Source organism: Gossypium arboreum, chromosome 1 (assembly GCF_025698485.1).
Source record: "Gossypium arboreum isolate Shixiya-1 chromosome 1, ASM2569848v2, whole genome shotgun sequence".
NCBI classification, from domain to species: Eukaryota; Viridiplantae; Streptophyta; class Magnoliopsida; order Malvales; family Malvaceae; genus Gossypium; species Gossypium arboreum.
Genome location: NC_069070.1, coordinates 29,753,489 through 29,772,558, shown reverse-complemented (window position 1 = coordinate 29,772,558; position 19,070 = coordinate 29,753,489). Strand labels below are relative to the sequence as shown.

The following is a 19,070-nucleotide window of genomic DNA, read 5'->3' as shown; positions in this document are numbered from 1 at the left end:
AATTTTGATTTAATATATTTCGTTAATTGATCGTATAGTCAAGTATTTGTGGTTGTCCCAAAAGTTAAGTGGTTTCAAAAAAATGAGGTATCATGACATTGTTTCTAGAAACCAAGCTCGTAAGGAATTACTATTTAGTATGTAAAGGTTCGATTTGGAAATTTTATTGTTTGGTTATTTAATTAGTTAAAAAGGACTAAATCTTAAAAGATGTAAAACTAAATTTTTATTGAATTAAAATGGCTAGATGACTTAATTATTAAATGAGGGGGGACTTTTATTGTAATTAGACCATAGTAAGTTTAGATGGACTATTTTTGGCTTTTAATTTGTTAAAATGCATGTTTGTTAAAAGGGTAAAGTTGTAATTAATTAAAATTAAACTAAAGTAAAATAAAATAAAATAAACATCATCTCTCTAAATGGTTCTTCTACCGAAAATTGAAAGAAAAAGCCATGGAGAGTATTGAAGGTTCCAACATTTGAGAAATTCTTGCATGTAAGTCCATTTTAAATCGTTTCTTGTAATTTTTATGTTTTTGAAATCATTGCAACTAGGTCTAGCTAACTCATATCTCTATTTTTGAAAATGATAAAGATTTTGGATTTCACCATTAATGAATTTTAGTTGTTCTTGATGTCAGATGAAAGATTTATAATCTAGGTTGTTGTTTAGGACTATTTTTTAAAAGAATTTTAGTTAGTTTTTAGTTAAAGGACTAATTTGATAAAATAATAATATTACATTGAATTTTTGAGAATTTTGAATAAATATGGGTTGTATTAGTTTAAAAGAAAATTCAATTAGCTTGGGAATTTATGAAATTTTGATTAAATTTGGAATTTTGAGTTTAGGAACTAAATTGATAGAAATGTAAAATTTAGGAAAAATTATAAAAAGATAAAAAAATAAAGGTCATGCATATAAATGAGTATAAAGGTCATGCATATAAATGAGTTGACAATTTTTTTGAATTTAATTATTATATTTAGATCAAGAAACGGATCAATCGATTGATAAATGGGGGAAAGGAAAAGTCGTCGAGTAGTTGTCGTCGTGTATGGATAGATATCGTATTTTGGTAAGTTCATATTGTTATTCTTGATTATAATTCATTATTAAATATTTTAATGATATATAAACTTTTAAATTGCTAAAATGAAATTTGGTTTATGTGAAATATACTGAAGTCTGAAATAATTTTGATGGATTGAGTAAAAGTTTCACCCATGAGATTTCTGACTGGTTTTCTGTTTTGGACCAAGCTCCAGCATTTGTTGCACACTCGGATATACATGTGACTCTGATTTAGCCTGGACTAGTAACCTTACATGTATACCAAGCCTTGGCCAAGCTATTTTTCTATGTTGTCATTGGTTTAGCCTGGACATGTAACTTGACACACTTACTTTGTATCTGATTAGCTCATACGAGCATCATCTGTTTCTGGACTTATGTATTGAATACTTTTACAAAGATCTATCGGAAGAATAAATGTTATTTGATACAAAACTATTTCTTTGAAGTAAACAAATTATGAACTTTGAGTATGCATAGGTTTAAATGATTACTTACTGGGAATTGTTAAATCATGTTGCGTTAAGGTTAACACTTTGAAATGGTTATATGGAAGTAATTATATGAAGTGTTAAATGAAATGTTTACATGAATAGATATGTAAAAGGGGACATTTGAATTGAACACTTAAAATGGAAATGTGAATTGTCAAATGAATAAATGTTGAATGAATGGTATATCAAATGTGTTTACTTGTATATGTTCCGTTGTTGAGCTTACTAACTTGTGGGACTTGTAATGTGTATGGGATTTGAATCCATTTATGAGCCTTTAAGAAAATTAAGCATCAATTGTATGTGTTAGAATTAAGTGACCCAAATTCTTATTTAAATAAAATACGATGAAAAATAAAATAAAAGTAAAATCCATATAGAACTAGACTTCTTTTATTTTATTTTAGAATAAGGTTTTTAAACCTTATTAAACTCTATCTATTTTAATTGATTAGGATAAGGTGTTTCAATCCTACTAGAATATGGCTTTGCAAGCCTATAAATAGACATAGTCTATTCCTCTTGTATTTGATTCAAATTTTTCGACATAGTGAATTTTCTTCTCCTCTGCCCGTGGTTTTTTTCCCGAAAGAGTTTCCACGTAAAATTTGTGTGTTCTTTATTTTATTTTATTTATTTTATTTTATTTTTCACAAATTGGTATCAGAGCTTTTGGGTTATTCATCTCGATCACGGTAATGGCGTCTTTGAAGTATGAAATTCCGCTGTTGGATCGCAACACCAGATTTGCGTTGTGGCAAATTAAGATGCAAGCAGTTCTTGCACAGATAGATCTAGAGGATGCCCTGCTAGGGATAGATAAGATACCTTCGACATTAATAGATGAAGAGAAGAAGCGTAAGGATCGAAAGGCATTAACACAATTACATCTGCATTTGTCCAACGAAATTTTGCAGGATGTGATGAAAGAGAAAACTACTGCTGCATTATGGAAGAGGCTAGAACAAATATGTATGTCGAAAACTCTAACAAGCAAGTTGCATATGAAGCAGCGTCTTTATGCTCATCATTTGAAGGAAGGTGCGTCTGTACACGAACACTTAACAGTGTTTAAAGAAATTCTCTCAAACTTGGAGGCCATGGAGGTTCAGTGTGATAAGGAAGATCTAGGGTTGATTCTACTTTGTTCGTTGCCCCCGTCTTATTCAACCTTTAGAGACACGATTTTATATAGCCGCGAGTCTCTCACAGTTGATGAGGTTTATGATTCTTTAACCTCGTATGATAAGATGAAGCATCTTGTGGTTAAATCCGAATCTCAGGGAGAGGGTCTCATTGTTCGTGAGAGACAAGATCGGAATGCTGATGATGATCGTGGTAGGACACAGGAACGGAATCCTCGTGGTAAATCTAAGGGTAGATCGAAGTCTTCAAACAGAGGTAAAACTTGCAACTTCTGCAAGAAGAAACGGCACATTAAATCTGAGTGCTATAAGTTACAAAATAAGATTAAAAGGGAGGCTGCGAATCAAAAGGGAAAACAACCAGAAAATTCTGGTAAAGCTGATGTTGTAGAAGACTACAGCGATAGTGAACTTCTAGCCGCTTCTATCAATGATTCTAAAGTAAGCGAGGAGTGGATACTTGATTCAGGCTGCACCTTCCACATGAGTCCCAATCGGGATTGGTTTACAACTTACGAAACAGTATCTGAAAGTGTTGTTTTGATGGGAAATAATGCTTCATGTAAAATCGCAGGTATTGGAACAATTAAAGTTAATATGTTTGATGGAGTTGTCAGAACACTTAGTGACGTGCGACATGTTCCAGAATTGAAAAGAAATTTAATTTTGTTGAGTACTCTTGATTCAAAAGGGTACAGATACACAACTAAAAGTGAGGTTTTAAAGATTTCCAAAGGGTCCCTTGTTGTGATGAAAGGGCAGAGAAAGATTGCCAAGTTATATGTTTTACAGGGTTCAACCTTTAGAGACACGATTTTATATAGCCGCGAGTCTCTCACAGTTGATGAGATTTATGATTCTTTGACCTCGTATGATAAGATGAAGCATTTTGTAATTAAACACGAATCTTAGGGAGATGATCTCATTGTTCATGGGAGACAAGATCGGAATACTGATGATGATCGTGGAAGGAGACATGAACAGAATCTTTGAGGTAAATCTAAGGGTAGATCAAAGTCTTCAAACAGAGGTAAAACTTGTAACTTCTGCAAGAAGAAAAGGCACATTAAATCTGAGTGCTATAAGCTACAGAACAAGATTAAAAGGGAGGTTGGGAATCAAAAGGGAAAACAACCAGAAAATTCCAGTGAAGCTGATGTTGTAAAAGACTACAACGATGGTGAACTTCTAGTCGCTTCAGTCAACAATTCTAAAGTGAGTGAGGAGTGGATACTTGATTCAGGCTGCACCTTTCACATGAGTCTCAATCGAGATTGGTTTACAACTTATGAAACAGTCTTTGAAGGTGTTGTTTTGAGAAATAATGCTTCGTGTAAAATCGCAGGTGTTGGAACAATTAAAGTTAAGATGTTTGATGGAGTTGTCAGAACACTTAATAATGTACGAAATGTTCCAGAATTGAAAAGAAATTTAATTTTATTGAGTACTCTTGATTCAAAAGGGTACAGATACACAGCTAAAAGTGGGGTTTTAAAGATTTCCAAAAGTTCCCTTGTTGTGATGAAAGGGCAGAGAAAGACTGCCAAGTTATATGTTTTGTAGGGTTCTACTGTTACTAGTGATGCAACTGTCGTTTCCTCTTCCTTGTCAAATGATGATATTACTAAACTTTGGCATATGCGCCTAGGGCATATGAGTGAGAATGGCATGGCAGAATTAAGCAAAAGAGGATTTCTTAATGGGCAAAGAATTTGCAAACTGAATTTCTGTGAGCACTGTGTTTTTGGGAAGAAAAAGAGAGTTCGATTCACTAGAGGAATCCATAACACGAAGGGAACGTTGGAGTATATTCATTCTTATCTGTGGGGGCCATCTAGAGTGCCTTCGAGAGGTGGAGCTAATTATATGCTAACCTTTATTGATGATTTTTCTAGAAAAGTTTGGGCGTTTTTCCTGAAGCAGAAAAGCGATGTGTTTTCCGCATTTAAGTCTTGGAAAATTATGATTGAAAAACAGAAGGGAAAACAGATAAAATACCTCCGCATAGACAATGGCTTAGAGTTTTGTTCTGATGAGTTTAATAGATTGTGCAAGTCAGAAGGGATCATGAGACACTTGACAGTTCGTCACACTCCACAGCAAAACGGCGTTGCAGAACGAATGAACAAAATGATCATGGAGAAGGTTCGATGTATGTTGTCAAATGCCAACTTACCAAAGGCATTTTGGGCAGAAGCGGCCTCTACTGCATGTTTTTTGATCAACCGATCTCCATCCGTTGCCATTGAGAAAAAGACTCCACAAAAGGTATGGTCTGGTAATCCTACTAATTATTCTGATTTAAAGATTTTTGGGTGTCCTGCGTATGCTCATGTTGATAATGGAAAATTGGAACAGAGATCTATTAAATGCATTTTCTTGGTTATAAAGTGGTGTAAAAGGGTATAAGTTATGGTGTCCGAAAATAGAAAAGTTGTGATTAGCGAGATGTTGTTTTTGATGAAACTGCTATGCTACCTAACTTATCTCTTAAAGACTCTTCCAATAAAGAAAATCAAAAGCAGGTGGAGCATCAGATTAATACAGAGTCAACTGCTTAATCCAGAACAAAAATTGATAATAGAGTTTCTTCTTCACCACAATACTCTATCGCCAAAAACAGAACTAGAAGAGAAATTAAACCTCCAAAGAAGTATGCCGAGGTTGATCTAGTTGCTTATGCTTTAAATGTGGCTGAAGATATAGATGCGAATCAAGAGCCATCTAATTATTCTGAGGCGGTTAGCTGTGAAGACTCAGAAAAGTGGATGTTTGCTATGTAAGAAGAGATGGAATCACTTCACAAAAACAGAACATAGGACCTTGTGAAACTTCCTAAAGGTAAAAAGGTTGTTCGTTGTAAATGGGTGTTTAAAAAGAAAGAAAGGACTCTAGGAGTTGAAGAACCCAGATATAAAGCAAGGCTTGTTGCAAAGGGTTACTGATCAAATTCCGAGTGGACTTCATAGATGTGTTCTCTCCGGTTGTTAAGCATAGTTCGATTCGAGCTTTGCTTGGTATTGTGGCCATGCATGATTTAGAGCTTGAGCGTTAGATGTAAAAGCGCATTTACGCATGGAGAACTTGAGGAAGATATTTACATGCAACAACGAGAGGGTTTTATAGTCTTAGAAAAAAGGACTATGTTTGCTTGCTGAGAAAGTCCCTTTACGGTTTGGAACAGTCACCAAGACAGTGGTACAAGAGGTTTGATTCCTTTATGACTTCTCATGATTTCAAAAGAAGTAGTTTAGACAGTTGTGTTTACTTTAAGAAAAAGCGGTGATGGTTCTTTTGTGTATCTACTTCTTTATGTTGATGACATGTTGATAGCAGCAAAAGATAAAGGAGAGATAAGAAAGGTTAAAGCCCAACTAAGTGAAGAATTTGAGATGAAAGATTTAGGACCAGCAAAGAAGATACTTGGTATGGAGATTCTTAGAGATAGAAAAGCAAGTAAATTGTACCTAATTCAGAAGGGGTACATTGAGAAAGTTCTTTGCAGGTTCAATATGCAGAGTGCTAAGCCTGTTAGTACTCCTTTAGCAGCCCATTTCAGATTTTCATCGGCCTTGTCTCCTCAATCAGATGATGAGATTGAGTACATGTCACATGTTCCATACTTTAGTGCAGTGGGATCTCTCATGTATGCTATGGTTTGTTCACGTCCAGATTTATCATATGCAATCGGTCGATTAGCGACATATGGCAAATCCCGGTAAAGAACATTGGAAAGCGATTCGATGGATTTTAAGATACTTACGAGGCACTACTTGATGTTTGCTTACAGTTTGGAAGAACTAAAGATGGAGTTATAGGGTATGTTGATGTTGATTTTGCTGGAGACCTTGATAGAAGAAGATCTCTCACAGGTTACATCTTTAGAATCGGAGGTTGTGCAATTAGTTGGAAAGCCACTTTGCAAACTACAGTCACTTTGTCTACCACTGAAGCTGAGTACATGGCGATTACTGAGGCTTGTAAAGAAGCTATTTGGTTGAAGGGACTATTTAGTGAACTCAATGAAGACCTTCAAATCAGCACAAGATTTTGTGATGTCAGTGCCATCTTTCTTACAAAAGATCAAATGTTTCATGAGAGAACAAAATACATTGATATTCGGTATCATTTTGTTCATGATATTATTGCTCGTGGTGATATTGTTGTGAGCAAAATTAGTACTCATGAAAATCCTGCAGATATGATGACTAAGTCACTTCCTATAACCAAGTTTGAGTATTGCTTAGACTTGGTTGGTGTTCATTGTTGAAGTTAAACCCTTAAGGGGTTTTATGGAAGAGGTGGAGAACTTGTTTATTGAAAGTTCGCGATAAAGAACTTGTTCATTGAGAATTTGTGTCAAGGTGGAGATTGTTAGAATTAAGTGACCCAAATTCTTATTTAAATAAAATACGATGAAAAATAAAATAAAAGTAAAATCCATATAGAACTAGACTTCTTTTATTTTATTTTAGAATAAGGTTTTTAAACCTTATTAAACTCTATCTATTTTATATTGATTAGGATAAGGTGTTTCAATCCTACTAGAATATGGCTTTGCAAGCCTATAAATAGACATAGTCTATTCCTCTTGTATTTGATTCAAATTTTTCGACATAGTGAATTTTCTTCTCCTCTGCCCGTGGTTTTTTTCCTGAAAGGGTTTCCACGTAAAATTTGTGTGTTCTTTATTTTATTTTATTTTTTACAGTATGAATTGTGTCTATTTGATAAGTTCATGTTTATGATTTTTACAAATTTACTAAGCATTAGTTGCTTACGATAGTTGTCTTCTTTTTCTGTAAATCATCAAAAAGTTTGTTCGGTTAGAATCAAGTCGGAACACATACAGACTATCCATCCTTCATCTCGATAGAAGTTTTGGTTATTTTGATGTCAGGTTATAAATGGCATGTACTAGGAGCCTTTAACTTATTTTGTTTACGATGTTGTTGTTTATAAGCTAGTTTGAGTAAGCTTTGTGGTTGTATATATATGTTTGGTATCTTTGGGTTATGTTTGAGACTTGAAGTGCTTTTAGTTATTGTTAAGTGTCTATTGTGATTAACTTGAGATATGGTTAGTAATTGTGATTAAAAGGAGGAAATGGCACAACTTTAAGGTAATGTTTTGTAAGTATTGAGAATGTGTTTGTTTGGATGTTTATTTTGTGGTACCAATGAGGGTATATTGGTTAGGCATTGAAGTTTATTGCTGTTGGTGTATTATGGTGTGTTTAATGCAAATTTGAATAGGAAAAATGGTTAGAATTGGTGGGTCTTGGTGTTTAAGAAAGGGTTGATGAATTGGCTTGCATTAGGGGTCATTTTGGAAGCACACGGCCTAGGACACGGGCTATCATACAGCCGTGTGCCATATACGGTCTCCATACATAGCCGTGTGTCATTTTAATTTTAAGTGCAGGTTGATCCACACGTTCTCAAAGAGCAACACGGCCATGTGACCTTATTTCGAATATATACACGGGCAGACACACGAGCTAGAACATGGTCGTGTGTCCCATATTTCAAATTGTACACAATTAGCCACACAGCCATGTTTCTAAGCCACATGGCCTGGACTTTGTCACACAGCCGTGTGACCTCTATTTCTAAAATTTTCATATTTTTCTAAAATTTTATGTTTCATTTCAAATTAGTCCCTGATTGTTCCCAAACTATTTTAAAGGCCCCGTAGGCTTGGTTTAAGGCCCTAAAGGTATTTATGCTATCAATGAATATTGAAATTTAATGTTAATATTTTAAATTGATTAATTATTCTATGTGATGTTAATTGTTCAATTGTACTATAATACTCTATAACCTTAATCTGACATTGAGGAGTTTTTTCACGTAATATTTACGTGTTCGATATTTTCGATTCTTATTTTCTTTATTTTATTTATTGTTTAATTGGGTTTATCCTCTATAGAAGAAGAGTTTGAGAAAAAACTGATTGATCGATTTGTGAACAGGGGCGTAGCCAGGGGGGCTGGCATGGGCCCCGGCCCCCCTGAAATGGAAAATTTCATTTTAGGCCCTTGAAATATTTTAAAAATTTTAAATTAGTAAAGGTAAAATTGCACTTTGAGCCCCCCTAAATTTATAAAAATTTAATTTAATCTTTTATAAATTATAAAAATATAAACTATAAAAAATTAAAATTTTATCTGACCCCCCTAAAAAGATTTTCTGACTTCGCCCCTATTTGTGAAATTGAATATAAGTGGAAGCTATAATATTCAAGAGGTTGTTGATGCAAGGGTCCTTAGGGATGGTTATGGTAATTGGTTTGGTGGCTTCCAAGCATTTCATGGAAAATATTGTATTGATTTTGTCGAGCTTTGGGGACTCTACCAAGGGCAACAAATGGCTCAGATTAAAAGGTATAGATATGTGGGTGTCGAAATTGATTATTTGACATCTGTCACCATGATCAATTATGATGTTGGTGTTATGCATCCATTGTACTGTCTTGTATCAATTGTTAGGGACTTGATGCGACGTGAATGCAGACTTGATTTGCGTTTTACTCCTCAATAAAGAAATTTTGTGGCGAACTAAGGCGAACTTGAGGATCATGGAAAAACTACTACAATTCTTTGGTCAACCCTTGCAAGGGGTCATTCATTTGTTAAAGGGGCTAATTTTTTATTTTTTTTTAGAATTGTTAATATTGCTTAAGTTGTGCATGTGTTACATAATGATGTAATGGACCGAGCATTTCCCAGACTAGTTGCTCCTCTCATAAAAAAATCATTTTTAAATACCATTATTTTAAATTTAAAAGGATTAAATTGGATTACTTTTCAAACGATGGTGCGACTATAAAAGCAAAAGAAAGACATCGCGCGGACTGTTGAAGAAGTGGTCAAAGCGGCGGAGTAAATAGACAGAGATGGCAGTTCGAACATTGACAGGCAGTGGTAGTGAGGGAACCTTCCGCTCGTATAAAACTGAAACCTTGGAGGCTGCCTTCAAACTTTCAGATCATCAGTTTCTTTCTTCATTTTGTTCTTAGCTAAAGGAAATGACTTGAAGAAAACAGTGTCCGCCGCAAATGGAGGGTATAGATGGTGCTGAAGGAGAGGAGATTGAGGCCCAAAGCCAGAAACAGAAAACTCAAGCTGAGAAGCAGAGACATAATGCGAGCTGTAGATGGTCTCGACTAAAAAAGAAAGTACAGTAATTAATTAACCCATCATCGGTTTCTTTTTTCCCTTATTTTATTTATCTCTTTAATCAGTTAAATAATTAATCTTTGTTTCGTATCTTTTATAACTAAAGATGATGCATTTGGAACGAGACCAAGAGTTCTTAAAATTGCAAGCTAATCACAAAAGGACCAAAATGGAGCTGAAGTACCAAGCTAAAAAGGGAATCGAGTACCATGGAAAGCTCCAATCTTTGAAAGATGATAACCAAATACTAAGGACAGACCTTCACACCATGGTCCACACCCGTTCTTCTCTCTTTTTACATTAATATGGTTTCATTACAGTAATAAAAATTAGCTTAAACAATCATAAATTAGTTTGGATCATATGGTTGGTCTTGGATATACTATATCTAAGGATTATTTTTTATCATGGAAACCTTCAAATCTCCTAAAACTTCCTAAATTACTAGGAAGAGTAACGAATTGTGCTTTTCCCATAAGCATAATAAAACCCATTTTGCTGTTATGATAATTTTTTTTTCAGAAAGTAGAGTTGGAAAGGACGAGGCAAATCTCCGTTGCATTGATGGCCTTCTATGTACGAAAATTTGTTTAGTATTAACTGTTTCTCTGTCGCTTATAATTTTTGTTAACAATCTGTTTTTGATAAATCCATGGTGTTTTTTTATTCAGATGAATAATACATATTCTCTTCGATTGCAGAGGCATAACTTTACTTCTTTTGACCGGGCATTCTAATTACGTTGTTTATAATAATTTTCGATTATCCCATCTTCTATTGAGTGTTGAACTCAATTCTTTATTGTAGGCCATAGATAGTTTGCGTCGCAAAATTATGCGGGATGTGGTCAAGTTTCAAGAGCTTCTGGAACTGGTTTATAGAATGTTATTGGATTGGTGGGATCAGTACCGGTTCCAACAATCACCTTTCAACCTTCCATGGTTGATTTTGATCAGAAAATGAGCCACGCCTTGATTACATTGCTCAGTGTTTGTATTAATAGACTTGTAACATGTTCGCAGACCAAGACAACACCAGTATAACTGCCTTTACTGCTACTGGTCCCGCATATACTGGTAATCATGTTGGTTCCTCTGCTGCAGGTTTGCGCTCATCAGCATATATTTCGGTTCATCTCATTTACTTCTCACTCTTTTCCCCCAACAATTGGCATAGGATTTACATGTGTTTTATGGTATTAAAGTTTTTTTTTTTTTTTTTTGGGTTTTGTGTAGGTGAATTTTACTCTTGATTATAAGGTCTTTTCATGTCTTTCTAAATTTACTTGTTAATTTAGGAGATTGTGAAGAACTGAGCGAATTCTTCAAATAATTTCATTAACTTAGCTTGTAATACCTCAGCTTTACAAAGACTGTAACTGAAAACTAGGCTAACTTGCTAAACTAACTACTATTAACAACCTTTAACTGGAATTGTAGTTTTGATTAATTCTGCTGCTGGCTCTTCCTTGGGTGCAAATCATAACTTGGCTAATTATGGTGTCATGAACAATCACAATAACCTTTGCAACAGAGACTTTACTGCTGGCTCTTCCTTGGGTGCAAATCATAACTTGGTTGAGTATAGTGTCATGAACAATCACAAAAACCTTTGCAACAGAGACTTTACTGCTTGTAATAAATTGAGTATTTTGCAAATATTACTTTGGTTTATCTTGTTTATTGTATTTTCTTTAATTACCCCCTCCACTGGGCAAAGAAATTACATGTCTTTCTATTTTTGGGGGTCTTTTATGTTGGTTAATTTCAGTCTCGATTACAAGTCAAGGTAATCATCATATTGGTTCATCTTGTTTTGTGATTCTTTTTTGATTCCTCCTTCCAATTGGCAACAAAATTTCATGTTTTTATCATTGTACAAGAACCAAAAAAAAAAAAAAAAAATTTGCTTCTTTGTTAGTTAATTTTACCCCTAAAATTACTTACCCTGGTTTATTTTTTTGGTTAACAATTTAGGAGTTCCGACTATTACTGGCTCCTCGCCGGGTGCAAATCCTACTTTGGTGTTTGGTTCCACAAATAATAATGAGAAAGATGGTGATCTTTTCAGCTTTGTTAAATTCCATCATCAGAATTAGTTTGGAGATGGTCTTCATAAGACTCCATAGAAGCACAACATTAATCCATCTTAGGTCTCATCTACGTGTTGTCTGAGATTATCCGGCCATGTTTCCTTCTATTGCTAGTTGCTGCGCTTTTATGTTGATGGTGTATTTTGATTGATCTCAAGTTTGTTTATGTTGCAAGAGAGGCTTGATTACTCAATTACCAATTTATCAAATGTACTATCAAGTAATCTTCGTCTTGATGACTGAGTCGACATTGACTTGCATGATCATCGATTTTCATTGCATCAGAACATATTTTGTTCAGGTCAAACTCGATTTGATTTGAGTTTGCATGGTATAGGGGTTAAAAGGAATAGGAAATAGGAAAAAGAATGTGACCTAGTCTCATTCTTGTTAGGCCTTTGGACAATTTACAGGGCGAAGTCAGAACATATTTTTAGAGGGGCCAAATAAAAATTTAATTTTTTATAGTCTATATCTTTATAATTTTTAAAGGATTAAATTGAACTTTTATAATTTTAGGGGGGTCAAAGTATAATTTTACCTTTACTAATTTAAAATTTTAAAAAAAATTTCAAGTACCTAAATATAAATTTTCCATTTTAGGAGGCCAGGCCACTACCAAATTCCTCTTGTATCCGCCTTTGACCCTTTATTTCATTCAATTAAGCTACTAGTATAAATCCTAAACCTCGAGCTTTAGTTATTTTGTTATATTTGGTGAATAGGGTTTAGTTTTATTGTTAAAGTTTTTCATGATTATTATTTCTAATCAAGGTAGTCAGTATTGCATTGATGGACACAGTTTTCTAACTGAAATTGGTATGTATCGGTATTAGTTTGTTTCGGTGTTTCAATTCGGATTTATCAATATTTTTAAAAATATTTAAGCTTTATTCTTTGTTTGACCCTTGAACTATACCCATATTTTCATATTGGTACCTAAATTTTTTTGTCCTATTTTGGCCCTTACCGTTAACTGTGTTAAAAAAAACAACCAATTAAAAAATGTCACGTGTCTTCACTAGTTGTTGATGTTGACAATGATGTGGTTGTTGATTGCATTGATTGTGCGTTAATCATGTTGACTAAACCAAAAATTGTAAAAATTTTATTAAAAATCATAAAAAAAGTATATAAAATTGTAGAAAAAGTTTAAATATTAAAATTGTAAATAATTATTAAATATTGTTAAAAATATTTTTAAATTGTAAAAATTAATATTTAAAATTTATAAAATTATTAAAAATAGGAAAATATTTACAACTTTAAAATATTTTCTACAATTTTAATATAAATTTTACAAATTTTGGTATGGTCAATGTGGTCAATGGCTACGTCATCCTTCACATCAACGGTCAATGGGAACATGCGATTAATCACCTCAATGGATTGATGAAAGTGGATTCAATTATTGTAATTCCCATCAAGGTTGATTTAGTTTTCACTTCTAAAATTTCTAAATCGGGCTTCCAACTTAAATATGTATTTTTTATAATTATATATATTATTATCCATTAAATTAAAAACAGAAAGTTGAAAATAGAAATGCTTCATATTTATTACCCAACCCCATCCATTTTTTAGTTTCACTATTTCACTTTCATTGCTTAATCAAGTTGTAACTTTGCATTTTATGTTCCATAGTTGTTGGATTATTTAAAATTTTAACTGTAAAATAAATGTTATTTATATTAATTTTATTTAAACTCAGTAGAAGTATTTCATTGGTGTCTCTTGACACCTTTTCTTTTCTTTTTCTTACATTCCATTGTTTATTACACATCTTCAAAACTCAAAATTTCATTCAAATCTATACCAACTATATTTGAACTCAAATGGGGTTATTGTTTGACAGTTGTCCTAAAAGGACGAAGATTATATTTTCCGCATTCTTAGCATCAGCCGAATCTATAATAAAATAGCGAATGAGTTTTTTTTTAACGTCTAGCTTTCTTATTTTAACCTTTTATTTTTTTATTCTTTAAATTTATATATATATATATATATATTTAAAATCACTTCTAAATAGATAAAAAAGTTAAAATTTGTTAATTTTACTAATATGATATACATATGGATTACCACATAGATAACACATCATCATTTAACTAAAATTTTTAAATATAAAAATATATTTTTATATTTTTTATAATTTTAATAATTTTATCTTTTAAAATAGTTTTATATTTTTTATAATTTTTAATAATTTTATCTTTTAAAATAGTTTTATATTTTTTCAATTTTAAAATTTAAAAATTAATTAAATGTTGATGTATCATCCACATAATAATTCATGTGTATGTAACGTTATCAAAGTGAAAAAAGATTAATTTTATACTTTATTTTGGGTGATTGACAAAATACCCAAATTTAAGAGCTAAAAATAAAAAATATTAAATAAAAATTAATTTTATAAAATTGAAGAGTGAAATAAATTATTTTTTTAACATCAATTGAGTGATTTTTCTCTCACATTTGAAGCCACTAAAATATAATTAAAAACATTATAACAACTGCATGGGCTTGCGTGGCAATTTATATAAACATGCCGCCCATTTTATATAACACGTTGTAGGGAGTAATTTTTCAGTTTTAACTAGATTAACCGACTTAAAAAAAAGTTCTTTTTTGTTATTTCATAACTGTAATTGTGATGTAAAGTTTGTTAATATTAGATTATTAAATTATTAATTTACTAAATGTAATATCAAGTCATTTTCATCTTGATGATAGTCAACATTGAATTGTATGGTTATCAATTTAATTCTATCGCAACATATATTGTTTAGGTTGTAATAGGTCATTTTTACCTGGACCCAAACCAAATTAAATAAAATAAAAAATTTAAAGTCCAAATTAAAAACAGTCAAATTATAAGATTGCAAGCCCCCCCAAAAAAAACCTAATGGCCCAGGCCTAATAGTCTAAACTAAGTTTCAGTAAAATAAAAAAACCCTAACCTCCAGTGCCGTTACCCTCCACGTGAATCGACACGCCACCCGAGACCTGATGCGCCTTTGTCGCCATTTCACCAAAATGGAAAGGGATACTTTTTGCCCCGTCGTTGACTCTCCAAGGGCACCTGCAAAAAGAATGAAAAAAGGACAACAATAGCAAAAACAGTAGCAAAGAAACAGTACCAACACAGAAACAAAAAAGAAAAGAAAATGTTGTAATCTCAAACGGCTATAAAGACCCATTTCTTGTAAGATTCAAGAAGGGAAGAAAAATAAAAAACAACAAGTTTTAAAAGAGAATAGAATAGATAGATCTTTTTCTTTTAAATCTTTTTATATTTTATATTTTTTTATATATAAAAAATAAAAATGAAACCTTTTTACCTATACCGCCACTGCCGTCTTCTCCCTTCGTTTTGAAAGACCGACGGATCCTCGGCGATTCGCTGAACAGTCGCGACAAAAGAAGACAGAACCGAAAGGTTCCTTTGATTTTTTTCGAATTTTGCTAGGCTTTTGGGCATTTTGGTCTCAGATCAGGGTTGAAGGTAGTAAAGCGATCAAAAAGGCCTCTTTTTTTATTTTGCCAACCACCGTGGATGGCGTAGCCGTCACCGGCGAAAGGCGGTCGACGCGGCGAAGCTCGACGACTCCCAAGGCCAGGTGAAGAAGGCTTTGAGAGAAAAAGGAAGGGGGGACTTTCATTTTTTTTAATGAAGGAAGAAATAATTTTTTTTGAAAATTTTTTTGGTTTAAATAGGCGGTCTAAACAGCGTTGTTTTGGGCTGATATCCAGATGTCAAAACGACATTGTTTTGATGCGACCCGTGGGCCGACCCGATTCACTTTTGGGATCTGCGTGTTTTTTCTTGAGAAGGAATATTTGCACCTTTAGTCCTTCTGTCTTTTGAGTTGTTTTAATTTAGTCCTAATTTCATTATTTCTTTTTTTTAGAAAATTTTCCATTTAATTTTACCCTGCTTTCAATTAGGTCCTCGGTTTGCTGATCTCTTGGAGAAGGGACGCGTGTCCTGAGGATTGAGATAATTGCTCATTTGGTCCTCGTTTGTTTTTGCACTTTTCATTTTGGTCTTTTATTTATTTATTTTTCCTGATTTATCCTTTTAATTCCATTTAAGTTGCAATTGAGTCTTTTATTTATTTACTTATTTATTAATTTTTTACCATTTTTAATATTTAAAACTATTTTTATTTTATTTTCCTTTATCGTGCCTTTTTACTTTTCTTTTTTATTTTTATTTCTTTTTGTGCTTTTGTTATCATGATCATTATTTTATTTATTATTATTGTTTTACTAGTATATATATATTACACATACTTGTGAATTGGATTGTACACATGCTTTTATTGGCACATTTTATTATTATCGTCATTGTTATTTTTTTTACTTTTGGTGTGCTATTATTACTTTACTATTTCTTTTATTATTTTGACATTTTCATGTCATTTATTTTTTAACATGCATCTTCCATTTTCTTATTTATTTTAAGTTAATGATATGATTGTTAAAATTATTATTATTAAGGTTATACTATTATTGTTATAGTATTCATTTATTTACCTATTATTTATCATTCCAATATTCTATCAATATAGTCATTTTATATTATTTCCTTTATCATTACTAAACATTAAGTTTAGATATGTCCGTCCATTGATGTATAGTATCCAAATAAAAAATACGCATTGTTTTAAATATGACATTTGTTATTGTTTAGAAAAGAAAATTAAAAAAAAAAAAGAAATAAGATAAGGTTTCGTATTTAGTGATTCGAGAAGTCGTGCCCTAACTTATGGGGTTCAATTTTCTCATTGAACCTAGATAGTCGAACATCCCTTTTAAAATTAAATCGCATGAGTTTTAAATAATAGTTAAATAAAGAGTAAGCTTATTTTAGAGGACTTGAAATGGTGTGTCCTAACTTACAGGATATGGTCCTTTTGTTACCTTGAGATAAGAAGACCTTTTAACATATGTTTTGATCTATTTAAGAGATTTTATTAAAAAAATATATACATTAATACAAAGAGGGATCGTATTTTAAATTATTTTCGAGTTTTCACCTTTCGACATTAAGACATTAATTAATCAATTATGTACTAATTTTGGGCGTTACGAGGGTGCTAATCCTTCCTCGTACGTAACCGACTCCCGAACCTATTTCCTGAATTTTGTAGACCAAAACTGTTGTTTTAGTAAATCAAGCCATTTATTAAAAATGATCAATTTACGAGGTGATCTGATCACACCTCATGAAAAAGGATTGGTGACAAATCTCATTTTCGTTTTTTAAATAAAAGTCGATTTTCAAAAATAAAAAGTTTCAACAGCTTGGCGACTCCACTGGGGAAAAAAATAAGAGAGTCAAGCCTTGAGTTGACTATTTTTGGTCTTTTTGTCGAAAATTGATGATTTGATTTAAATTTACGATCCCTTCATTTTTGTGGTGGTTACATAATGATATATTTGCTTTATTGGTTCAAGTCTCTTGGTATATTTTCACATATTGCATTTGCATAACCGTTTGATTTTGCCCTTCTTAAATGGGAGTGAGAAACTATTCCTTCGTGAGGTCTTCACCTCCGTATAGGATAGCGGATCGCTTTCGGGATACATCCATACATATGTCTTTGTGAGATTGTCATCTCCGTATAGCTATAGGGAAATGTATTCCCCTGAATCGAACTCGGTTCGTATGAGCCTATAATAGGTGAGGATCGAGGAATCTGCTGGTTCAGGTACCCTTACTTTAGAACCAAACTGCATATAATGAGCCTTAAGAGCCTACACTAGATAGAACCATACCAAACCTCTAGTGGTCACCCAAATAAGTACTCTATTTATTATTTCTTGCTTACTTTAAATTCTAGCTTTGTATGAAGTGTACTAACTTGTTTCGTTTTGTTTTGGCTGTGATTGTATTGCATTTTCATCATAGAAAAAGGTGTTGATTCACGTTCAGTTGCTAAATAGAGAGCTTGTCATGGAAAATGGGTTTCTTGATAAAGTGGAAGACAACACGTCCGCGCAAATATGATCAGAGAAAAGGCAACAAGAAAAAGGTGAAAGCTTGTGAGAGGGACAAGTCAGAGACATGGACCATGTTATGAGTGAAGCTTTGGTACAAGTACGAGAAGTGGCTGACCACTTGCAAACCCCAGCCATTCAAAGACTAAAATATGAATCGAAGTCGGATCGGGGCCGAGAATTAGCTTTGTTTCTTAAGAAAGTTAAGGTTTTGAGTGTGAAAGCGAAGGCGTATGTTTATCTGCTTTATGTAAAGAAATTGTTTTCTAATAAAGTTGTTCTAATGGAATTGAAATAGAATCAACGTCTTTTTTGCATGTATCTTTTCCATTCATTACATTTCATTGTATGTAATAAATTTCATAAAATCTAAAAGTGCGTCAAGTTCAGAACTCTAGTACGAAGCCTGACAAATAATAAAGAGTTAGAATTCTTTGAGAATATCTGAGGTTCGGAAGGGAAATATGTTTGTGCCTTTGAAGAAGGAAAGAATTTGTTCCTAAATCCCCAAAAGTGTTTTGAACAACTAGGCTGTGGAAGAGATTCCTATAGTTTTTAGGACCATTTCAGAGTAATATTCAGAACACACCTATTGCTCTAAGCCTGGAAGCAATAGGAATCCTTTTGTGAAAAAGGCACATGTCCACTATTTGTATTTCAATAAAATGCATCTTCATGTCTCATTTTGGCAAAAATTCTTTTGTTCTTTCCATTTCATTCATATTCATACCACATAGATAGTTATTCTTAGATTCATTTGTTCTTTGTGTAACACCCCTTACCCGTATCCTACACCGGGACAGGGTTCGAGGCACTATCTGACTTAAACGTAAACCAACATATGAATCGGAATCATAAAATTTTATCCTAATTTAAAACTTTTCGGTCACATGCAAATTGTCCCCTATAAGGGCCTATGAGACCCAAAACATACTTTGGGAATGGTTCACGACTAAACCGAGAAATTTCAAAATTTCGGGATAACTTAGAAAATTTTTCTTATTTTGGGGAGTTACATGCCCGTGTGGGTAGGCCATGTGGTCACACACGCTGGTGTGAGACATGCCCGTGTCCT

General features: G+C 32.9%; 1 protein-coding gene across 4 annotated transcripts; it reads left to right on the top strand.

The window, feature by feature from the left end:
• Positions 1 to 9,469: 9,469 nt before the first annotated feature.
• LOC108478927 (uncharacterized) lies at positions 9,470 to 12,226 on the top strand. Of its 4 annotated transcripts, none has more exons than XR_008283072.1 (5): positions 9,470 to 9,896; positions 10,004 to 10,168; positions 10,420 to 10,473; positions 10,705 to 10,973; positions 11,874 to 12,226. XR_008283072.1 is itself a non-coding variant. In XM_053028138.1 (4 exons), the coding sequence occupies exons 1-4, from the start codon at positions 9,777 to 9,779 to the stop codon at positions 10,858 to 10,860; spliced, it is 495 nt and encodes a 164-aa protein (XP_052884098.1). In that variant the 5' UTR covers positions 9,470 to 9,776; the 3' UTR covers positions 10,861 to 11,238. The 4 variants fall into 4 exon arrangements, 1 of the variants encoding a protein (XP_052884098.1); XR_008283069.1 differs by having other exon boundaries at positions 10,705 to 11,000; XM_053028138.1 differs by lacking the exon at positions 11,874 to 12,226 and having other exon boundaries at positions 10,705 to 11,238.
• Positions 12,227 to 19,070: the final 6,844 nt, after the last annotated feature.